The following is a 25710-nucleotide window of genomic DNA, read 5'->3' as shown; positions in this document are numbered from 1 at the left end:
GAGGACATAGATGATTCTTACAGCCATGAGACTTTGTGAGGTCACTATGTAGTTAGTGTGGACACTGAAGAGAAGTGCTTTGAGGATGGACACATGGAAGTCAAGGAGATTAAGGAAAAGCAAAGTAATCTGTGAAGGAGAGACTGGCAAGGAAGGAGAGGGATGTTTTAGAAGCTCTGGGAATAAAATGACTCAAGGAAGAGAGAAGAACTCACATCATTGATGAAGCCTATATGTCAAGTATGTGAGCTAGGGGCTAGGGGTTAATTAGGAGAATGTCTAGATGGATCTTTTTTTAAAAGATTATTTATTTATTTATTTATTTATTTATTTATTTATTTAAGAACGCGCATGCACCTATGTGAGCAGAAGGAGGAGCAGAAGGGGAGAGAGAAGAAGAGGGAAGGAATCTCAAGCAGACTCGGTGCTGAGCACAGAACCTGACAAGGAACTCGATCTCATGTCCCTGAGATCATGACCTGAGCCAAAATCAAGAGTTGAACACTTAATAATCTGAGCTACCCAGGCGCCCCAAGGAGGGGCATTTTAATGACAGCAGATGCAGTGAAGTAGTAGGGGTGAAGATCTAATTGACAAGATTTTGAGAAAAAATAGTCGTGGGGGTAGAGATTGAGTGCAGGTGGTGAGCACAAGCAGTTTTGCTCTAGAGGGGATTAGTGATAGGGAAAGGGGAATGCAGCATCAAGGGTGAGTTTGGTCTCATTGAGTTTCAATGCAGGAGATTATCTCAGCATGATATAAATCTGATGCTGCAGAAGAGAGTGGGGGAAATGCTGGAGTGATGTCCTCAAGTAGATAGGAGGAGGTGAGACCCAGTGCAGGAGGGACAGTTTAGACTTGGAATGAGGTGGTTGGTTCATAAGGAGAGAGAGGAAGATAGGCTGGTGAAGTTGGTGCTGGTTGGATATGGATCTTTTCTTTTTATTGCTTCTATTTTCTCAGTGAAAACAAAAACAAGTCTATCTCCTGAATGAGGGGAATGAAAGGGAGTTGGAAGCTGGAAGTGAGAAGATACAGAATAGCTGTTTCAGTGGATTAGCATCATGCCCAGTGGAAGGATGCAAGGTCATACAGAAGGGTCTGTTTCAGGTTATTACCTCATTTTGCAGATGAGACAACTGAAACCCAAATTTAAATAGCAGGCAAGTTGCAGGATAAAGATCCACATAAAGGGCCTTCTAACTCCAAAGCCCCTTAAGTCAAAAAGACCTTCATAAAGTTTCCTACCCTTGATCCCCTCTTAGTAAAAGTTCTCTGTTTGGTATACTTTATCTTCCAGCTGGAACTTTTGCAGTAATCTATGTAGTTGCCATGTTGAGCAACACTTCCATGGCACTTAAATGGAGAACACAGAAGTCAGGTATCATTAGAGAAATGGAACATGGAGAATCACTGCCTACAGGTGATGGCAGTGGCATGCGTATACGATTTACCAGTCTGTTCTACAGAAGCACATCAAGTTAATTAACCAGCATGTACTTGGCCATTTCAGCCAGGTTCTGAAGTCACACTTTGTGGGAAAGTGTGGTTCTGGAGCAAACGCATCTCTGCCCACAGAGGCATAAATCAGGAGGTACAGTCACCATGTCAGTTCGGTTTCCATCAAGTCTCCTCTATGAACATTTCTTTTGCTATTATGAGACCCCATCAATAATGTGTTGGCTTTTGCTTCTGGATTGAAATGAGGTCATCTGCATGCACATACCTCATCCTTGGTGCCCACATGTGATCTATATCTTTGATTTTAATAGAAACATTTTTTCTTTTTTCATATTTTAACCTTTTTAAAATAGGGATATTTATTCAATTGAAATACTTATTCTTTAATTATTTTTTTCCTGAAAAGGTATTATTAAACCAATTGCTGACAGCTAAGACTCAGGGGAATGAGTTACTTGTCCTGCTGTGTTATGACAGTCCTGTGCACTCCCGTGGAAACTCAGGTTCCTTCACACTCCACCAGCCACACAGATTTACTTCCTTTCTTCCAAGTTTGGCTGATGCTGTGGTTCCTCCCACGCTCACCCCTAACATTTTATTTGTGACTCTACAGGCAGAGAGTAAGCACTGGGATCCTGAGAAATGTAATGCCTGTGATGAGGACTTTTCTCATCAACACTTTACCCATTCATATCCTGATTTCTTTTAAGACAAACACAATATATTCCAGGTGCTGATTGGCTTCAGTTTGGATGTGACTTCAAAGTCAGAAATAATCTTACATCTACCTGGCTTTGTCATAACCAAAAACTGTTGTTAAAGAATATGTTGGTAAAGCAACAGTTACTGAGTATGATCAGATCAGTGCTCATCCATGAGCAATGTGGCTTTGGCAGGCCCTCAAGCTCTTTAGCTTGGGTTCTATCAGTAAACAGAGAGGAACAGCTCAGTGACTGCTAAGTTCCCTTCCTGCTCTGGCGAGTCAGCACAGTGAGGGAATGCAAAAGAACTCTGAATAGTCTCTACTTATAGGAAGCCTAAGATTTAATTCTGGAGACAATTAGCAAAGCTTCAGACTATCCGATAGTGACACAAGAGCCTGTATCTTTATTACCAAGGGATAAGCAGTGTTTTGATCACTGCCTATTCTTAGAAGTCAGAAAATGGAGCTGTCAATGGGGGCTGGAATAGTCAGAGACAATCTTTCAAGCCTTAAAGAAGGAACTGACTTTAAAAACACATACTTGAACTGTGTAAGTATTTGATGGCCTCCTTCACATCTAAGTTATAACCAGTCTCCTCACTATGTGATACAAGACCCTTCCTGATAGACGAGGGCCATACACCTGCCCAACATACCTTCAGTCACCCCTCTGCCATCCCGGGCACACAGAAACATTAAGAGAAGCCCAGAGATTTTCAATGATGTGTAAGTCTTCAGTACCTTTATTCTGCCTGAAAGTGGCATTCCAGTCTACTTGGAAACTGCCTGATTCTCCTTGATTGCTTAACTTTTATCTGGCCTCTTGCCTGACCTTCTCTGCAGGTGGACAGAGACTTTCTTTTTTGTGTGACCCAAGTGGGCAGAGTGGAGATATGTCACTGTCCCTCCTGCTTTCTGCTCTGAGCTCCTCTTAAAACCATTTAGGCTGGGGTGCCTGGGTGGCTCAGTTGGTTAAGTGTCTGTTGTCAGCTCAGGTCATGATCCCAGGGTCCTGGAGCCCCACATCAAGCTCCCTGCTCAGCAGGGAGTCTGCTTCTCCTTCTGCTCCTCCCTCTGCTCATGCTGTCTCTCATAAATAAATAAATAAATAAATAAATAAATAAATAAATAAATAAAAAAGACCATTTAGGCTACTCTCAACGTGTGCCTAGCACATAATAATGATAATGATAATAATTATTAGCAAATTATTCAGCTCTTATTATATATGAGACTCCATCCTAAGGGTTTACATAAGTTATCTTTTGATCTTTGTGCTAACCCTGAAATAATGTGAAATAATGTGCCCAAATAAACCCAGAAAAAATGGTAGAGTCCAGATTAGAGGCAAGCACTAGTTGACTTCAGAATGTGTGGGCACGTTTCCCAAGTAATGATGGCAGGCAAGTAGAAAGAGTATAAGGCATGGTAATCCTCAGAAACCCATTGCAGTGGTAGGACCTGGATGTCTTAGAGGGAGTAACATTAGAGACATACCCTGAGAGAGATAAACTAGCAAGCTGCTCCCTTTGGCCCTAAGTCTAACTGCCATATTTCCTCCAAAGACTTTTCTGTGTAGCTCCCAAGTCCACAGTTGCTAGAACAGGAAGAATGTAGTAGCATGGAACTCCTGGCTACTTCTCACCTACTCCTCGTTGCTGGAGAAATTCAAGATCATCAATTTCCTGAGGTACCACCATGTTCCTTTCAAGTGTTGTGGATTTTTTTTTTTCCTTATCCTGGTAACAGTCCTCACCTATATTGTTTAAACCAAGAGTGCTGGCATTGGTTAAATCTTGTTCAATGGCACACATCAATACTTTACTTATTTATTTTTTTGTATAGCAATAGACACACACACACACACACACACACACACACTTTTATTTGACATACCTTTCCATGAAATAGTCCTGTGAATGCAGCAGGGCAAATACCATTCCCATTTTATAGATGAACAAAATGGGACAAAAGATGTGAAATGATGGGAACCTGGGTGGCTCAGTGGTTAAGCATCTGCCTTCAGCTTAGGTTGTGATCCCAGGGTCCTGGGATAGACTGCCTTAGGCTCCCAGCAGGGAGCCTGCTTCTCCCTCTGCCTCTGTCTCTGCTTCTGTCTGTGTCTCTCATGAGTAAATAAATAATTTTGTTTTGAAAAAGGTGTGAGGTGACATTCCCAAGGTCCACAGATGAGATGCTTAATGAAGAGGATGAGTTTTAATGATCATCTTATGTGCAAGGACAGAGGATCCTTCAAACCTGAGGATGACACATTCAAGGCTCTGGGGTCAAATGGACTTCGTTGCCCTTCTAGGCCTAACGAGTCTTCAGCAGTGTGAACACAGGAAAGTTACTTGATTTCTCAGAGCCTCAATTTCCCCATCTATAAAATGGGGACAATAATACTTTTCTTGCAAGTTTGTTGTGACAATTAAATAAGATAAACATCTAAAGCCCCTGACACAGTCCTGGCACTCAGGGGCCATGCCTTCACTCTCAGTCTTCAAAATCCCTGGCACCCCATTGTCTTTTCTGGTTGGCATGAGGTTGGGAGCATTGCTCTTATCCTTTGCCTGCATGTGGATGCCAGTATAACAATACTGGGGCCATTGAAACACCTTCAGGGATAGGTCAAGATTCCTCTTGGGAAAGAGGACTATATGTGCTCAGGATAAATACTCTGAGAAGCCAAAGGCAAGGGAAGATGGCATCTCAAGCATCACACTCGATGATGATGACGATAATGATGATAAGGCAGAATTGTGTTCTAGGAAGCACTGAGAAGGGTTAGGTCTGCAGTCAGGGATAGAACTGCACTGCAATCTATATTAGAGGTGAGTCAGAAGAGGGAGTGTGCTGCCATAAGGGAGGTGTGCAAGAAAAGGCAGTGAGAAAACAAAGATAGAGGTGGTATGGATTTTGGGCCAGACAGCTACTGAATAGGGTGTGCAGCATAAACCTCCTCTTTTTTCTTAAAATCTTCAGTAAAGTCTACATTTCTCACTAAAGCTTTGCTGAGGGGGTACTTTTTAAAAAAAATATTTACTTATTTATTTTAGTGAGAAGAAGGGCACATGTGAGTGTGGGGGGGAGGGGCAGAGGGTGAGGGAGAGAGAGAATCCTAAGCAGACTCCCTGCTGAGTGTGGAGTCCAATGCAAGGCTTGATCCCACAGCCCATGATATTATGACCTGAGCCAAAATCACAGGTCAGATGTTCAACCAACTGAGTCATCCAGGTGCCCCATTCAGGAAGAATGGAGACATGGGGCATCAGCACCTGGATTAAAATGGATTCTGTGGCCCATTTTGGAGTATACTCCTTAGCCCGTGGAATTTTGCTAGAGAAAGGGCTTGCCTGACCAGGAAGCACAGAGGCTGGGCCTGAGAGTACTGGTCCTGAACCATGTGACCCATCAAGTGGGAGTAACACTGGGCTATCTGATGCTGTGGCCACTCTTCCTCAGTAGGTCCATCAGTGGCCAATCCCCTCTCTGCTACTGCTGTACGCTGCTGTGACAGCTTGGGAGGAGGGATACAGCCCCAGGGACCACATTATTATTATTTTTATACACAGGAGCAGAGAGAGGGCTGGGTCCTAGGAAGGCCAATGAACCAGAAAAAATGGAAAAATGATGGCTGTCTAAAAGGGAAAAACTGTTTCAAGGGCAAATGAGTTTAGAATGAGTTTAGAATGAATGATTCTGATTCATATATTAAATGATTCTATTGATTTAGTGATGGAACAAAGAACAAAAGTTTTTACAGTTAACTATGCTGGACCTCATTTACTAAAACCATCTCCCATGATGCCTTACAAATAGTAGGTATTATGGGCTGAATTATGTGCCTCAAATTAATATATTGAAGCCAGTAATGCTCAATACCTCAGAACATGACTGTGTTTGGAAACAGGGCATTTAAATAGATGAGTAAGTTGAAGTGAGGCCTTCAGGCTGGGCCCTAATCCAATCTGACTGGTATCTCTATAAGAAGAGGAGATTTGGACATATGGACACTAAGAATCCATGCACGTAGAGGAAAGGCCACGGGAGGACACACGGAGAAGGTGGCCATCTGCAAGCCAAAGGGAGAAGCCTCAAAGAGGCCAACTGAATCTCAGACTTTAGTCTCCAGACTTCTGAGAAAATAAATCTCAGTTGCTGAAACCACTCAGTCTGTCCTAGTTTGTTACGCAGCCCTGGTAAACTATGTAATGCTCAATAAAATCTTGCCGAGGTAAAGACTGTGCTCCTAGAGCTGTCAGTTTCAATCAGAAGGAGCTGCACGGAGGTCATCTCTGCAGGATCTCTAATGGCCCACATGACAATATGCCTAGCCATGCGTTTCACTGGGTAATAAGAACGGAAGCTTGGGTAGACTGTCTTGTCCATGCTGTTTTGCCAGGAATGGCTTTCCTCACACATTCTTGAAGAGCTTCTGCTCATTATTATCTAAGTCGCAGCTTTGGAGCTGCTTCTCACGCCCTGCCCCAAGTCTTCCCTGACTTCTCCATTTATATGGGGCTCCAGATGTCTTTTCGTTTGCATACCATGACCTTTAACAGAAGTACATCACCACGATGAACCTTCTGCATACGTTCATTCTATACACTGAGGTCGAGAGCTATTCTTTCCAGTTTTGTTTCGCTGACACACAGGTATGGGTTTTGGTCTGGGACCTAAAACAAAGCATTCTGTGTTGAGTAAGTGATTGAATGAATGATTTCTTGCCTTACATGTTGGAGTTCTCCACATTGAGTAGTGACAACATTCAAGAGAAGTCATCCTTTCAAAATCTTTTGGCCTGAAACAATCTCCTGGCAGAATACTCTTTGAATTTTTCTTGTCTCTAATCTTAAACTCCACTTTCTGTAACCAAGGCTAATCCCTTTTCCTTTGAAAATGTCTCCTATATTCCCTCTTCTCTCCAAACCACATCAACTCCGCCCACTTCCCCCTGTGTTATGACCTCTAGTGCCTCCCTTTAGAACCTTGTCATGTTTCCCAGGCTTATCTTCTAGTGTTCTTTAGGATTGCCTGCCTGCTTAGGCAGGACCTAGGGTCAAGGAACCAGAATGAGCATGGGAGCACATCAGGCCACTCTGCAGTGTGAGGGTTTGGAACTGAAGGAAACAGATGAACGTGTTCCTGTTGACCTTGAATCCTGACAGCAAAGGAAAAGTTCTCCTCGAATGCAGAAAACCAGGAGACATCTCTAAGATGACCTAAGGATGTGCAAGGGGAGGGAGCATCTCTACAGTCTATCTGTTGACCCTCATGGGCAGACAGAGAGAGAAAAATTATACCCCAGCACTCCCAGACCGCTCCCTACTGGGGGATGAAGCCAGGGTTGGTGCAGGCCACAGGGAGCAGCTGTCTGCTCAGGCCCCCTCTCAAGTGGACAAGAAGGCACTGGAAGCCGAGTTTGATGTTGGGGTCTTGGCAGAACATATGGAAGAGCTGGATTCTTATAGAGAAATGCACTGAACTATGACCCTCGTGCCCTTGTGGGTCCAAGAGGCAGTCCTCCAGCTACTTTCCTCACTTTCCAGGCTCCCAGTCAGTAACTGGCATACCTTACTCTCTCTAATTTATCAGATTTCACACTTGGGAAATGCTCTTGACTCCAGTTTCCCCTTTACACTTCATATCCAGTCCATGAGCCAATATATTAGTCAACAGGACTGTCAAAACCTGTGCAGAATCTACTCGCTTCACATCACTTCCACCCCCATTATCCCAGACTGATCTGACATCCTATCTCACCTACATGCCTGCTTCCTCAAGGCCTCACTGAAAAGCAGACCGACTGCAATCAATTTTCTTGCCCCCTTGTACTCTACTTTCTGCCAAGTTGCCCAGAGTGATTGTTGCAGATGAAAGTCAGGCCGTTTTACTACTCTGCTCTCTCTACTACTCTCTTACCATTGTGTCTTGTCACACTTAAAACACATCTCACATCCTTTTTGTGGCCTCCCAGACCCTACATGAGCTGACCTGGGACCATTCTTACCACTGTCCTTCATCACTTACTCTGCCTTCAATGCCCCAGTGCTCCTCGTCTCCATTCTGTTCCACAAAGACACCAGGAACACTGCCACATAAGGACTGCTGTCTTTCTCTCTTCCTGCAATGCTCTTTCCTCTGCAGAATTCACTAAATCCTTCCATCAGCTCTCTGCCCAAAGGTCATGTCACAAGAGACCTTCCCTGACCACCTCACTCCATCTCCACTGCCCTCTTCATAACACTTACTGCTGTTTTATTTTTAAGCTTTTTTACTTTAAACCCCCATAAAATTGGCAGGAATAGCTCCATGAAGAATGTTGATCATGCCTTAAGCTCAGGTTTGCCAATTATTAATGTTTTGCAATATTTGCTTTTTATTATCCTCTTGAAAACAACAGATATTATTATGATAGTTGTCATTGCTACTATTGTTTTCATTACTGAACTATTTGGGAATGAGCTGCAGATGTCATGACCCTTATCCCTAAATATTGCAGTGTGTATCTCCCAAGAACAAAGATACTGTTATGTAAATGCAATATGATAAATTAACATTGATGTGATACCATTATCTCATGTGCAAGTCATATTCAAATTTTGAGAATTATACTAATAATCTCCTTCAGGGCGTGAAAAAATCTGCTTCCAGATCTAATCTAGGATTATGCATTGCTTTTGGTTTTCATGTAGTTTTTTTAAATTGAAGTCTACTTGACATACAATATTATGACAGTTTCAGCAGTACAACATAGCAATTCAACACTTCCATACATTACTCACTGCGTACTGTGATAAGTGTAGTTAAGTCTCATTTAATTTTGGAATAGTGTCTTAGCTTTTGTCTTTTATGACATTTCTATTTTAAGTAGTATAGAACAACTGTCTTGTAGAATGTCCTTCAATCTCGGCTTGTCTGATGTTTTCCTCACAGATTTGGGTTACACATTTTTGACAGAAATATTACAGAATCGGTGCTGTGACCTTCTCAATATATCCTATCAGGAGCCTTATGATACCAATTTCTGACTCTATATTTTATATTGTATACTTCTTTATTTACCTGTTGACTATCTGCTTCCCAAACCAGAAGGTAGTATCCATGGAGGGCAGAAGATTTCCACTGTTATATTAACATCTATACCTTAGAACCTCAGACAAACACAGGATAGGTGCTCAAGAAATACTGAAAGAATGAATCCAGGTGTGGCTCACTCCAAAGCTCAGGCGCACTTAACCATCAGAAAAAATCTGCTTACCCCAGCATCCTTCAGAGAATTACAGAAAAATTTCCTGATCCTACATATTCTTGAGCAGTTACAGCAGGCCAGGCTGTTCCAAAACACCTTGAAGGACAGGATTAGGCCTGTAAGTGTGTTCCTGGGGACTCTAAGGCACTTATTTCTGAGGCTAGCCTAGAAAGCATGTTGCGGTGGCCAACTGGAGGCCATGCAGAGCAGGCTCTGGGAGCCATGGTGTTGCTGGTTGGAGGAGGGCATATGAGCTGTGCCAGCAGGTAGTCACATTGGGTGATGCTCACAGATGTGGAGGGAGGCAAGGTGCTTCATGGGTCTATAGACTTCCCAATCAGACACATCAACCCTCTGAGCATTAGGAGGGTCAGCTCTACTCATCACCTTTCAGAATGGGACGTGATGGAGGCCTCCCAGGGCTCTTGTGTGCAAAATTCCTTGCTGATTCAGAAGCAGGAGAGTAAGTGAGAAAGGTGGAGGGGAAATCAGGGAGATGGAGGCTGACCTAAAGAAGAAAGCACAGCTCATTTTCCCAATGCAGGTTCTCCACTGAAGTCTTGGGGAGGCCTTAGCTCAGGTGTTCGTGGGTGGAGGCAAGGAGGGGTTGGTGGAAGGGAAGCGGAAAGGCCGTGAAGTCACTGTCAGGCTTACATTGTGCTTTAGATGGAGTGAACTTTTATTACATGCAAATGAGAATCTTCTGACCAACAATGAAAGCTGTGACATTGCACAAAACATGGTCAAGGCAATGAACAAAATTCCAACCAACCATGTTAGAGGAGGATAAGAAGAAAAATAAAACTGACAGCTGGGGGCACCCTCATAAACTGGTGTCCCTATTTGAGATTTACTTTCATATATACTACAAAATTAGTAGCTGGATCAGAACCAGAACCCAAGCTCTGAGTTCCCATCTGAATACCCTTCCCACAGCCTGCTTCTGCTCTGTTGTGTTGTATTTACTCAGGAAAACTTACTTATGTCTTGAGAAATATGGCTAATAGATTAAGTCATTTTATATGCTGAATCCTTTGAGTATTTCATACACTATGTATGATCCTTGACTTTTCATTTTCAAACCACTGCAGAGCACCTCTAAAGCCACACGTTAGATTTACAGAAACCTAGTAAATGGTTTTTGATTAAACAGTTTGATGCTTTAAAGGCAGCTTGGAGAATCAGAGCAGTTAGTTGCAAGAATACCAACTCTGCTTAAGAGCCTCACCTGGGTTTAGCAGATGTATGTAGCTAAAGATTAGATAAGGGCAGTTTCCTTTGCCAAATGAACAATAAAGATGTTGCTTCTTCTGGATAACTAAGAAAAAACTCCACAGTTAGATGACACCAAACGAGGGGGAGAAAACTCCTCATTTTAAACATTAGCCATTAGGTGTTGGAAAATTATTCTGAACTTTTCACTTTAGCAAGGCTCTGGGTTCCCTTACCTACCAGAGAATAACCCAGTAATAAATTGCATGACCTATTTTATTTTTTTCAACTTTTTATTTAAAAGTAGTTTTAGCTATCCAGAAAAACTGCAAAAAGTAGAATCCCCCATATGTCTTTTACCCCCAGTTTTTCCTAAGGTTGTTATCTTACATAACCTTAGGAGAACTGACTGCAACCAAGAAATTAACAGAGATATAAAATGACTAATGAATGTATAGACCTTATTGGGATTATGCCAATTGCCCCAGAATATCTTTTTTTCTGGCCCAGGATGCAATCCAGGATTCCATATTGCATCTAGTCATGTTTCCTTAGTCTTTCCAATCCATACTAGGTTCTCAGTCCATCTTTCATGACCTTGACCCCTTTGAAGACTACTAAGCCATTGTTTTGTAGAATGTCTTTCAATTTTAGTTCACCTGATGTTTTCTCATTAGACTGACTTCATAAATTTTTTGTAACAATAGGACAAAAATGATGGTTTGTCTGAGTGCAGCATATGAGGAGGTACCTGATGTCAAATATGTCCCATCTGGTGATACTGACTTTGGTCACTGGATTAAAGTGATATTTGCCAGGCGTATCCACTGTAAAATTACTGCACATTTTTCTATTTGTGATGAATGTGTTTTGTGTAGGGCAAATACTTTGAGATGGTGCAGATATCCTGTTTCTCATCATACATTTCCCTTCTAATGTCAATATCTATTAGTGACTCTTGCCTGCAAAACTTATTATCTGGTGTTTGCTTAATGGTGATGTTTATTTCCGCCAGTCCTTTATTAATTAGTTAGTGGTCTATTGTAGAGTTCTCTTTCATTTATTTATTTATTTATTCACTCAATTACTCATTTCTACTAGTGTAGGATTGAGGGATTATGTGCTGGATTCTAAGAGTTACAATTCGCTACTATCACTATTTTGTTGCTCAAACTGTCCCACGTTTGGTCATTGGGAGCTCCTTTAGATTGGCATCCGTGTCTTTTCAACAAGCCCCAATTATTTTTGGATACTTCTTTACTTCTGTTTTTTTTTTTAAGATTTTATTAATTTATTCATGAGAGACACACACACAGAGAGAGAGAGAGAGAGGCAGAGACACAGGCAGAGGGAGAAGCAGGCTCCATGCAGGGAGCCTGACGTGGGACTTGATCCCAGGTCTTCAGGATCATGCTCCAGGCCGAAGGCGGTGCCAAACCGCTGAGCCACTGGGGGTGCCCCCATTTCTTTACTTCTTAACACTACAGGGCTCTCTGGACATATCTCATATTTTCCCTGTTTTGGTCTTGCAGCCAGTCATTTCTTCAAAGAAGCCTGGTAGTTTTATTTTTTGTAATGGTTCTTATGAACTGATATCTGGGTACTGGATGTGTTAATTGCTACTGTGGTGTCATTGATATGAGGCTCTCTCAGTAGACAGAACTAGGAAATATATTCACGAGCACTCATATACCCATATACACATATCTATATTTATTTTTCTATCTGTATAACCCTTAAGAACCATGATTTTATACAAATGCACTCCCTTACTAATTCAAAAATGTTTCATTTTTAATTTATGTGCATGGTTGGACTCTAAAGTTAGTGTGCTTGACAAAGAGGGGACAGAAATTAGTTGGGAGAAAATGCATAGGACAAAAGAGAAAAATTGGAAAAAGGATAAGGCACAGAGAACTTACTTGAGAGGAATTTTGTAGTCACTTAGTAAATGTTTTTTAAATTAAGTGAGTGAAATTATTTTTTTACTTCAATAGATATTTACTGACTCCCTGCTATTTGTCATCCATTCTGCTGGGGATGAGGAGAGGCACAACCCTGTCCCTTGTCCTTATTTTCATCTTGGGGAGATACATGGACAGATCCATGATACTAGTTTTATGGAACTAAACAATTCAGTCTTGTGTGGAAAAAAAAAGAATAATGTAAAATACAGAGTACCAGGGTTCTTGGAGGAGTATTTTAGGCTGATAGACTATTTATATAAGCAAAGGCAGGAAAATGAGGAATGGCACAAGAAGGGAACTTCAAATCTCAGACATAAGAAGGTAAAAAGGGACCTGAAAAGAAAGGAGCTTGAAAAGCATGTCAATGAGCTTGGACATTATCTTATAGCAATGGATAATTGCTGGCAAGTATTAAGCAAGGGAATAACTTATTCATATTTATATATTTATACTTTGTAATATTAATAATGACACGTATGGTCAAAAAAGATCATACGGTACAAAAAGGGACTTACTGAAAAGTAAGTTTTCCTCTCATATTAGACCCCTAGTTCAACTCTGAGTTGAACATTAGTGACTTCTTCCAGAAATGTTCTGTGTATATATCTGCATTTAAGTACGTAGCACATCCTCATTTGAAAAACAAAAATGTGAATATATTGTGCACATTTTTCTGTATCTTGTTTTTCCAATTCATAATGTATGTTGGGATCTTTCTATTACATGTATCTAACAGTATGAGAGATTAAATTTATTCTTTACTTGCCGCCTAATATTCCATCAAATGGAGGTACCAGACTCTTTCTTTAGCTATTTGATTGTTTCTAGCATTTTCCTGAGGCAGAGACCTGAATTTGTTTACCACAATCTATTTTCATTTTCTTCCTGTGTATATGATTAGATTACATTTCCCAAAGCTTTCAGCAGATAATTGCACAAATGGGACAGTATTCTTGCTAATGGAATATAATGACATGCTATGTGTCATTTCTGAAATTAGGCCTTTAGGCTGTGTGCATGCCTGTTCTGTCCTCTCTTCCCCTTCAGCACCAAACCCAATATGGATGTGGTGTTGACCCTGCTTTGACCATGGAGATTACAGCCATGCTAGAGGATGCTGGAGCAGTATCTTGGAAGGAAATGGGTCCTTAAATGACCACAAGGAGTAGAGTTGCCCTGCTTACCTGAACAGTTTTCCTTGAAACCTATGTGAGAGAAAAATAAATATTTCTTGAGCCACAGAGTATTTGTTGGGCTTGTCACCACAGTCTATCATTATCCTCACTAGTATATTTTCAATTATAAACAATACTGGAGTGAACAGTTTGCACATACATCTTTTTATATTTACACAAAGATACTGAAGAGCTCTAGTCCTGGAAGTAGGTTTGCTTGGCCAAATATGTATTTTTAAAATCCACAGTCCCAGTTGTTGGTACAAGAGAGTATCTTTCTCTCCATATCTTAGCCAAACCTGTTACATTTTTAAAGTATTTGCCGATTTCACAGATAACAAATGATATATAAATTTTAAAAACTTTCCATATTTAATGATCAGTAGGACTAAATTTCTTTTTATATGTTGATTTATGTGGAATACATGAGCAGAAACTAACTGCTTAAGATATTTTTTCTCTAGTATGTTACAAATCTTGTTACTGATATGTAAATGTCTTATAGATTTATAAATTTACTTTATATTTGTGTAGCAAACATTTTTCTCCATTTATCATTTCTCTTTGACTTTATTCACAGAATGTTTACAGTGGATGAATTAGAATTTTTTTCTGGAGTCAAGTTTATCATTTGCTGCTGCAAATGGCCATGAAAAACACAGAGAGAGAGAGAGAGAGGCAGAGACACAGGCGGACAGAGAAGCAGGTTCCATGCAGGGAGCCTGACGTGGGACTTGACCCTGGGTCTCCAGGATCACGTCCTGGGCTGAAGGCGGCGCTAAACCGCTGAGCCACCCGGGCTGCCCCATTGACCTTGCTTCTAGTTTAAGATACAACATAAGGATGTTCTCATTCATTTGGGGAATATAAATAATAGTGAAAGGGAATAGAAGGGAAGGGAGAAGAAATGGGTAGGAAATATCAGAAAGGGAGACAGAACATAAAGACTCCTGACTCTGGGAAATGAACTAGGGGTGGTGGAAGGGGAGGAGGACGGGGGTGGGGGTGAGTGGGTGACGGGCACTGAGGGGGACACTTGATGGGATGAGCACTGGGTGTTATTCTGTATGTTGGTAAATTGAACACCAATAAAAAATAAATTTATTAAAAAAAACATAAGGACTCTAACAACATCAACAGGAATACTAAAATAATCACAGGACAGCTTTCTCACTATGTTTAGGCAAAAATTCTAGATCTTGAAAAACTCTTTTCATTTAAAAATGAAAGGACATAAAATACAAACCAATAATATGGTGCCTGTGAAAATTTCTAAAACATAAAATGAGTAAAGATAACACTCAGGTAGTAAAGGAAGAACATAGTTATAAAAATGCTTACTACTGGAATAAAAAGTAAATTTTATGTACTCTCTGCTTTGTGCTCTCAAAACATTTGAGGAAATAACATTTCTGCAAAATCAGATAGGCAAGCTGAAGTGGCCAAACTAGATTAGCAAGGGAGGGGCCTGGAAGAGTTAAGGAAAGAATGTGTAGCAACCAGTAATAGCACAGTAAAATTCAAAATAACAAGAAAAGGAAAAGCAAGAGAGACTGGTTTTGCAGAAAGGTGATCCAGTGACATGGGGGCATATGTTTGAGAATCTCCCACACAATACAAAGTGAGGATATAGTAATCTGAAAATTATGAGGGAAGATCATATTAGAGAAGCTATAAAGAAGCAGTTGAATCCTGAAGAAGACTCCAGAATGACTAGAGCAGCTGCACTGCTCAAAGATAAGACAGAGTTCCTGGCTAAATGAGGAAAACAGACCCAAATCTGTCAATGAGGGAATCACCATGTGCCAGGTCAGCCTAGTGAAGAGAGACATCTCTCCTCCTGCCAGCGTGTTGAAGTATCCTGTCAGAACTGTAGGGTGTCAAAGGTAAAGAAGGACATCGAGTGTACAGGCAGGAAAAGGAGTCATCCTTGAAGAAAGAGACCTTAGTCTCACTTCAAATCTCTTCTACCACATGAAACACTATAAGACAAAATTATGATTCAAGTATTCTTAAACCCAGACAAAAAACAAAACAAAACAAAACAAAACACACACACACACACACACACACACAAAACTAAAAACAAAAAACACCTCAGACAAATTACTATTCATGAGCATAGAAAACAAACGATGGGAAAACACGAGGCATAAAAGGACTATTGCTTGAAATAATTTAAACATGGTTAACTTAACAATGAATGATATAAACAGTTTACAGAGAGAATTCACCTGTTATAAATACATAGTGAAACAGATGACACATAACTGAGAAGTGGGCTTTTTAAAAAAGTTTATTTGTTTATCCAAGTAATCTCTAGACCCAACATAGGGCTTGAAATCATGACCCTGAGATCAAGAGCTGCATGCTCCTCTGACTGAGCCAGCCAGGTGCCCCTAGAAGTGTTTTAACAGTAATAAAAATCTCATGATGTGTAGTAACAAAACACAAGTGGTGGAGGACAGTGGGAGGGTAGAGGTGAGACAGAAATCAGGTTGTGTTACTTTTTTCATTTTATATGAAGGGAAAGTAACAGGGACAACAATGGTATTAGTTGTAGCTGACATTTGAGTCTTATTATGTGTCATGTACTTTACATCTACTATCTCTTTGATCTGCGAATCTGCCCTATCAGGTAGGTGCTATTATCATTATCTTTAAAGATAAAAAGTAGACCGATTGATGCTCTATTCTGTAAATAGTAATAATTCAAAGCACATAGTTTCAATAAATGTTTGCAAAATTTAAGAAGCAACATTGGTACATTCTAAAAATTGTGTTGTCTTAAACTTATTAGAAAAAATGATTTTTATAGTAAAGAATAATTTAAAAAAAAAGAAAATGGCAAGGACCATGAAAACCTTCAGAAACCAAAAATGATAGAGATGAAATCAAACATACGTCAATAAATGCTAATGGATTATGTTCTTCTCAAATAAATTTAAAATCTACTATAGAAGAGCCCCACCAAAACAAAAATAATTCCTAGAGCTTAAATAAGAAAATGAGCAAGGAAAATGGCAAATGCCAGCAAAGAGAGGGATATTTTCAGTATTAATATGACACAAAGTAGAATTTAAGTTATAAAAAGTTAATGGGACAGAATGGGAGGCCAGTGGTGTCTGGTGCAATCCACAATGAAGTTTAAAAAACAGTTGTGCACTGTTATGTACCAAACAACATGATATTAGAACATATACAACTTTTAAACTCTAAAAAGAAATAGAAGGAAATCAATCAAAATGCTTGATTTTCTTCAATCCATGATAAATGCAATGTAAAAGAAAGCATATAATTTCTGAACACTTAAATGTATAATGTTGATTTAATCAAGAGCATTAAGTTCTCTGCGTATTAATAAATACATTTTCTTTTCAAGGGCCCATGAAATACAAACACTACCTTATGGGCTACCACAAAGGAATCCTCAATGGGCTCCTCAATATAGATAAGTAGAGCATAGACAATGAACACAGAGCTATAAGACAAGAATTCAATAATCAGAATATAAATAAATAACAACATAAACACCCAAACATTTGGAAACGGATCCCCACCACCATCTCATCAGCTTGCAGGTGCGTACACACCTGCTTCTGTTTTAGAGTACTCAGAAAATAATATGAAATTAATAATTATAAAAATTTAGGGGATATAATCATCCTTATATTCAGGAGTGACTCCAAAGCTATAAAAGATTTCATTGTTACAAATGAAAGAGTGAAAATCAAGGACAGCCCAGGTGGCTCAGCGGTTAGCACCACCTTCAGCCCAGGGCTTGATCCTGGAGACCCAGGATCCCACGTCAGGCTCCCTGCATGGAGCCTGCTTCTCCCTCTGCCTGTGTCTCTGTCGTGCTCTCCCTCTCTCTCTCCTTCTCTCTTTGTGTGTGTCTCTCATTAATAAATAAATAAAATCTAAAAAAAAAAAAAAAAGAAAGCGAAAATCAGCAAACTAAGACTGTAACTTAAAAAATAAAAAGAACAAGGAAGTGACTATGAAGAAGTCAGGAGACAGTGTTTAACAGATAAAAACAGAAGTTAAAGAAAAAATCAGAGGCTAGGTAAATTCAAGAACTAGTTTATTGAAAAACATGAAAATAGAAAATACTTAGTCAAATCAATAGGAAAAGAAAGTATTTCCATTAAATACACAAAATGTAGAGTGAGAAAGGAGTCATAATCACAAATACAGGTGATTTGCAGTCCTTTACTAACAATATACTCAAACATTTCATTAAATTTAAGAAGATAACTTCCAAGAAAATAAAAATTGCTGATTGATTAGAAATGGCAGCCTACTGAATTAGCTCAATTGATAGAGAAAATATGGGAAATGATTTCTAGGTAATCATTGGCAAGAATGTGATTGGATCCAATGTTTTATGGGCAAATCCCCCCCTCCCAATTTAAGGAACAAATAAATTCTATAGCACAACATAGATACAAATGGGTGACTTTCTAATTCATTCTTTCCTCACTGTATTATAAATATTATTGCTCTAACTTTATGAGGGGAATGGTCCCAAAAGTGTACAAACACCCACATTCTAGACACTAATTTCATTAACACAGAGGGGGCATTCTAAATACAATTCAAAGAAATCAAATATACTATATCTCACCCAATGAAGACTAAACATCAATCCCTGGATGTGCCACATACAAAGAAAGGAGGTAGGAGGCTCCCCCATCATAAGAAAATAGAGAAACCAGTAGGCCTTTGGGTTCCACTGTATTGGAATAAAATAGCTTAAACTTGGAAGAAAATTGAACACCATGGGGCACATAGGGGAACATTTTTTGTTAGGCCCCTTCCCTCTCTTAAGTGGCTTTAGGAAGCTTATTGTCTCCACACTCCCGTCTATACAGAAAACTGAAGCAGTGATGCCAGCTTGGGGCCACCTGGGGGTCATGATGTAACGTCAGGGATCTCTGGATACCTGGTGCCATGGGGGGCAAGCCAAAGACTTGCCCAAACTCCTCCCTGGCCTCCCCTCTACATCGAGACTGTATAGCATCTCTTGGTATAAAAGAGGTGCCCAGTGTGGAGGTGCAGGGGAGTTTCTTGAAGAGCAGGGTGACTTGGTTGGGAGAGAGGGATTGTAAACAGGGAATGGTGAGTCCAGATAATAATTCCAGAGGGTGGCATCTCTTGGTGTACTCTTCCCTGCCTAAAACTCACAAGGGATATATAGTACAGCTTGGGCTTTCGCACCTGAGAAACTTCCCATCAGCTAGAAATCACCAGCAAATACTCCCAGGATAATATTAGCTCACAGGGGAAAATAACATGATACAGGGATGAAAATTAATGGAGCAGAATAGAATGTGAATTTAACACAGGCATAATAAATATCCTAAAGAATTAAGGGACAATTGTAGCATGAGGCGGGCATAAGCAAGCTGTCCCAGAGAACCAATCAGAGACGTGGAAACACTGAATATAAAAATATGAGTCAATATATGGAACTTAAGAGAAGCGTTGATAGCAGCAAGGATACTCTTCTGTAGGCAATTTTAAGTGTTTTATTAGAGGACTTATAAAAATACCTGAATAAATAGAAAAGTATTCCATGTTGATGGACGGCAGGACCTAACATTTTTTACTAAGTTAATTCTCTCCAAATTATTGTAAAAATGCAATGTAGGATATTATATAGGATATTTTGAACAAATTAACATTTGAATATAAAATTTCCCTACAGACTAACAGACCAGAATAAAGAGCAAAGGCACTATTAAAAAAGAAGAGTAAAGATGGTGATATCCCCACCAGATTTGAAGACATACTACAGTCACAGGAATAAAAAGATACATGATACTTATGTAGAACTATATAAAGCAAAGGGCTCAAATTAAACACAGAACCCTGAAACAGGGTGTGGGCGTGTGTAGAACCCCATGAGTGTTACAACGGTTTGTCAGAAAAACGTTAGCACTACACAGAGACAGACAAATTTGGTTCCTTCCTCTCCTCGTACCACACACACATTCACAGTTGAATTAAAAATCTAAATGTGGAAGAAGAAAGCTAACAAATGAAAATGTAGGAGAGTATCTTGGCACCTGTGTAGGGAAAATTTCTTAAACAGACCCAGTCATCATAAACCATATGAGACAATATTGGTCGGTTTTACAACATTAACAACAATTTCTGGCATGTGGTTGATGTTGTTCTTTGATGTGAGTCAGAAGTAAACATTGGTGATGATAAACCACTGAGATCTGGGGGTTATAGTTACACAACTGATCAAGACAACCAGCAAACCAAAATAGAGAAGGTTGGTGTGGCTTATGTCTGGTATTAATTACAGAGGGTCTGGCAAGAGGTTGGGGGCTTCTGTTTGTACAACAGAGCTATAAATGTCTAAGAGTGGAATGGCAGATCAATATTTAGAATTTTAATGAAAATTGAGCAGGTTACTCTGCTAGAAATAGTAGGAGATGAAAAACACGTTCTCTGTTGGGTAGTTTTAGTGTCACCACACCAAAATCTTGGCATAAAGTCTGCACACCAGTTAATAATAATAAAAAAAAATCTAGAAAGGCAAGCCTGGTTATTCTCACTGTAAAGTCCTCAAGACCAGAGTTTTGTCTGTTTTGCTCATTCCAGTGCACAGAGCTGTGCTGCCCAATATGGAGCCAATTGCAACGTATGGCCATGGGGCACTTGGAATGATAGTTGGTCTGAACTGAGATGTGCTGCACACAAAATACACCCTGATTTAGGAGACTTGGTGCAACGGAAAAAGAAGGAATGTTAAACATCTCAGCAATAACTTTTTACATTAAAGATTTATTTATTTATTTATTTATTTATTTATTTATTTATTTGAGACACACAGAGAGAGAGATAGAGAGAGAGAGAGAGAGACAGGCAGAGGGAGAAGCAGGCTCCATGCAGGGAGTCCGACTTGGGACTCGATCCCTGGTCTCCAGGATCACGCCCTGGGCTGAAGGTGGCGCTAAACCGCTGAGCCACCGGGGCTGCCCAACTTTTTATATCCATCACATATTGCAATGATAGTATTTGGATACATTGGGATAAGTAAAAATATATTATTAAAATTAATTTCATCTGCTTTTTTTACTTGTATTAATGTGGCAACTGGAAAATTTTAACTTCTATATGTGCCTTGCATTATATTCTCATAATGCTTGTCTAGGATAATGCTTGCCTAGGATAATAATTGGAATATTACAGGTGCTAAAAGATGTTGAATGAAAGAATGAATAAGTGAACCAGTTCAAATGGCTCTTTTAATGAGCATTAATTAGTTTTTTTCCATATATTATACAGTCTTATATTATTACATGTAACTGAAAATGTTCTATTGGCTGGGAAAAGAGTGGCTTTAGTGGGAATGGTTAATTTAGCAGTTTTCAAAAGAAGAGGAACAATGAACAGAACATTGTAACCAGATTTCATTCAAGGAGAAGTTACTGTGTGGCAGACAATTTACGTGCACACTCTCATTAAACTCACTCTACAGTGCTATGACACATTACTATTCCAATTTACAGATGATGATACCGAGGGTCAGAGTGGGAAAGGACATGATACAAGTAAGTGGTGAAGCCAGGAATCAGTTCTGCTCACTCTGACGGAGCCAGACGTTTGCACACAGCCCAGTCTTACCATGCCCCTCCATCCTCACACTCTATATTTCAGGTACAAGTGACTAGAAGGGTGCACTTTCCTGCCTCTAAGGCTTGCTCATGTTGCTCCTCTGCCTAAGAACACCATTTCTCTCTTCCAAAAAGCCACCTGCTATGTCAAGATTGTCACCATTGGAACTTACTCATTGTTTCTTGTCTATGTCCTTTAAATGTGAACTCCATAACTGTAGGCAGGCTTTCTGTCTTGTTCCCTGGGGAGACCTTAGCAATTAGTGCTGAAATGCTTGGTACACAGGAAGTACTCAAAGTTCACTGTTGCTCAGCTCAATGAAGACTCTTCCACTGTTCCAATAAGAACTAATTGCTTCTTGGGTCTGCTATAACATAATGCTTGTATTCCAAGTGCAGTTCTTATTTTACCATGTAGATATTATAATCTATTCTCTTTTTATGTCTCCCCACCCAAGGTTTGTAAATCCCCTGTAGATTGGATTAGGTCTCAACCAACTGCGTACCTCTCCTGAAGCAGTTTTGTCTTTTTTTTCCTGTAGGACTTTTAGCTGGCAGACTCTGTTAGCTACATACCCAGCTTCCGGTTTCTGCTTCTCTTTGTTTCACAAAATCTCCATTTTGCTTGGAACAGCAGTGCGCCCAGCCTTCCTTACAGCTGCAAATGGCCGGGACATGGCTCTGGCCAAGGAAATGTACATCCGGTACAGATGTCTCCAGAGGGTTCTTTTCCTGATAAGAGAGGGAAGATTTGTTTGGCCCTGCCTTTCTCTCTTTCCTTCTTGTCTTACACATAGACATGATGTCTAAAGTTATGGCATGGTCTTGCCATCTCAGGACACCAAACCAGAGGACATAAGCCAACAGGCTATGGTGGCAGAATAGAGAAAAGGAAAATCCTAATGGCTTTGCTGAGTAGCTGGGCCAGGGCCAGCAACTTCCTATCTCTAGATTTTTTGCAATGTGAGAAAAACAAACCCATAGCTGTTTATCATTATAAGTTTCTTTTCCCCCACTTTTCGCCAAAATTATCTTTAACTTACCCAGCTGATATCTTCAACTGGTACAGCATGTATATGTCATACTCCCAAGATTATATGCAGATTTTTGGCAAACCCCATATGTTACTGCAGGAAAGCAATTCACTGCAAAATTTGAAATATGAAGAGACTGAGGCTCAGAGAGGCCAAGTGTCTACTGATGTCAAGCAGCAGAGTCCGGAATCAAACCCAGGTCCATCAAGTCTACAAAGCCCATGCTTATGCCTGCCTGTGCTGCCTCATGAAGATACATGAACCTCTGAAGACCTCATCCTGGGGCACACTCTCTCCTGGGCTTAGTTGCCATGGTCTCCTTTCCTACAAGGGGGGTACAACTTTGTTGGCCAAATTCTGACTGCCTTTGCTGGACATGTCTTTAAAATCACCTTTAGAACATCCACACCAGCAGCCTTTGCTCCTGGTATCCTCTCAACCTGAGATGGGAGTATGTTGCATGTGTTTGAAGAATGCCAAAGAGCTTGAGCATAAGTGACCAGAACAGACTGAGGGAAGGACAGGAGGAGGAAAAGATAGAAGGCCTTGGCCCAAGCCATCGCCATTTACTGAGGTGACAGATGGTGGAGAGAAGCACAACTGCTGGAAAGGGGATGAATACAGGGCAATCGTTTTTGCTGGATTAGTTCTCAGATGACTATTAGATACCCATGTGAATGAATCCATGGGGCTCAGAGAGTTCAAATCCCCTAAATTTACAGTCCCAAACATCCCCCCAAACTGTGTTGATGAGCCAGAAGCCAGATGGCAAGACTCCGGAGTGAACTGTATGGGTTAGAAGATATGCTTGAAGATGGAGACAAATTCAGTCGGGGATTACAAACACACATCCTGAGGTTTTAGCTTTTCAACTCATTTTGCTGCTGAGCTCATCGATATGTGACCAAAAAGATGGGTGTATTTATTAGTGTTTAGTCAATTGCCTCAGTCTGAGATATGTACTGATTGTATTTTACTGCAGACAACGGAGAGAGCACCTCCAAGATTATTCTCTGAAACAAACAAAAAATACACAAACACACAGAGAAACACAGCTGTTGGGCAACATGATACTGGAATCAGTGTGAAGGGCTCTGGGGAGTGGACTGTCCCCAAATGGTCAAGCTGCTGGGGTCTGCATTCTGGTTTTCATTCCTAATAGCTTCGTTAACTTCTTCGTGCATGGAAAACATAGGCTGTGGGGATAATTCAAAGAGATGATCTCCATTAAGCTCTTAGCACAGAGTCTGGGACAAAGTATCAACCTAATAAATATTAGCCATTACTTATTTACATTCACAGAAGCATGCAGTGCAGACCCTCATAATCCGCTGAACACGAATCTTCACACCCATGCACTGCTAAACACACACCGGTAAATCTCCATCTACAGTACATGAATGAATATATACAGAAAATGCCCTAAATTTTCTCATTCCCTCAGTGGCTGTCTCACCTACCTTTCGCTTGATAGCATTCCTTTTTAATGCTTTTCAAGAACTGAAAGACTTTCCTTTTATTTCCCTCAAGAGCTGGTTTTTACTACCATGTCTGCCATGGTTCACAGCTGGCTGTCCTTCTGAATGAATGACAAACACCCTCAGCAAATCACTTTCTTTAAAAATAGACCACCCCAGATGATCTTTACCCTCAATTGTCGTTTCCATACACCTTGAAAAGAAAAATTCCATTCTTTTTAGAGATTTACGGCTAACGTATCCCAAGCAATAGGACTCTATGAAGATGAATTTTTTTTTTCAAAAATGTCCTAGTTTTGCCTCATCTGTTTATTGGGCTTATATAAAATATAAATGTAAGGCTGACAGTTCTCACCATATTGTGCCAGCTGAATGTTCATTCTGTGTGGCTTTATGGAGCTATTTACCTGGAATATTTTACCTTGATAATTTAATGTGTGACATGCCTTCTCTATTTCTTCTTGCAGATGCACCTGAATGAACTGAGGGTATACAAGATGCTTTCAAGCCAGTCACTGTACAGAAGCAGATTAATTGCTCTCAGCACTATAAGCTAACTGAACTTTTGATGGATACGATTCCCCAAGAGTTTGTTTAACTTTCTGGGTCAAGGACTACTTAGTTCACATCATCCACATTGCTTCAATGCATAGGTTTATGGCAAAAACAAAAGCTACAAACAAACAAACACCAAATCAAAATACTACAACATTTAAAACACATTTTATATTGGGAAAATCATCATTGGCCCAATGCTAATAGAGTCTGAGCATGAATTCTATTTATCTCCTTACAATCTTAATATGCATAAACCAACTAAATTCCGATTTGGATCACTGTGCTTCCCTGATCTGGATCAGAAAGAGGCATTCCATCAAGATCTAAATACCAAATCATCAACAGCTCCTCCAAAGTCTGTCTTGGCACAGTTACTCTGGATTTTCAAACTGGGGAGCGCTGAATTTGGAAGACTACAGGAAATATGCCAAATCTATATTTATACCCTCTAGATGCCATTCAGTAAAATCAGGGGCAATAAATGTTGCAGATTTCACGTTGGTGACTTTGACATCATTCCCAGGACAGAGGTATCTGTTGTCATCATCACATCAATATCGTTATTAATATTTCCAACTCTAGTACGTTAAGTAAAGGGAATACAATATTTTTGCACTGATTCACTGTAAGTGCCACAATTTAAGACTAACACAAACAAACAGATTATTTAGTACCAACAATTGCAGGTATTAGGAAATCCAGATATGGGGATCCCTGGGTGGCTCAGCAGTTTAGCGCCTGCCTTTGGCCCAGGGCGTGGTCCTGGAGTCCAAGGATTGAGTCCCACATCGGGCTTCCTGCATGGAGCCTGCTTCTGTCTCTGCCTGTGTGTGTGTCTCTCTCTTCTGTCTGTCTCTCTCTCTGTCTCTCGTGAATAAATAAGTAAAATCTTAAAAAAAAAAAAAAAAAGGAAATCCATTCAACCTGGCTTCCTGGCTTACACAATAGGGATATTACTTCATATAACAATAGGTTGTGGGGTAGCCCTGGTGGCTCAGCGGTTTAGCGCTGCCTTCAGCCCAGGGCATGATCCTGAAGTCCCAGGATCGAGTCTCACGTCAGGCTCCCTGCACGGAGCCTGCTTCTCCCTCTGCCTGTGTCTTTGCCCCCCCACTCTGTGTCTCTCATGAATAAATAAATGAAAATCTTTAATAAAACAAACAAACAAACAAACAAACAAAAAACCAAGAGGTTGTAATGCAGGGAGACACTAAGGATGGCTAGTTCAGCGGC

The 25710-nt window shown here is 40.3% G+C and overlaps 1 protein-coding gene and 1 long non-coding RNA gene across 6 annotated transcripts in view; one reads left to right on the top strand and one right to left on the bottom strand.

The window, feature by feature from the left end:
* Nucleotides 1-25710, bottom strand: part of STAC (SH3 and cysteine rich domain) — a 149064-nt gene that overhangs the window by 92594 nt on the left and 30760 nt on the right. For 3 of the 5 annotated variants that reach the window (XM_025461372.3, XM_049099864.1, XM_035705131.2), the window contains exon 2: nt 21984-22139. The exons of the other annotated variants lie outside the window; for them this stretch is intronic. In XM_025461372.3, the coding sequence (XP_025317157.1) occupies nt 21984-22139 (156 nt within the window). The remainder of the gene's footprint in view (nt 1-21983; nt 22140-25710) is intronic. 5 annotated transcript variants of the gene reach the window in all.
* LOC112668785 (uncharacterized) lies at nt 72-24973 on the top strand. Its single transcript, XR_003141869.3, has 3 exons — nt 72-240; nt 3730-3854; nt 24387-24973. It is a non-coding gene; the product is annotated as an uncharacterized LOC112668785 (long non-coding RNA).

The sequence above is a fragment of the Canis lupus genome, chromosome 23, assembly GCF_003254725.2.
Source record: "Canis lupus dingo isolate Sandy chromosome 23, ASM325472v2, whole genome shotgun sequence".
Classification (NCBI taxonomy): domain Eukaryota; kingdom Metazoa; phylum Chordata; class Mammalia; order Carnivora; family Canidae; genus Canis; species Canis lupus.
The sequence above is the reverse complement of the archived record's forward strand: the minus strand, read 5'-3'. Positions and strand labels throughout refer to the sequence as shown.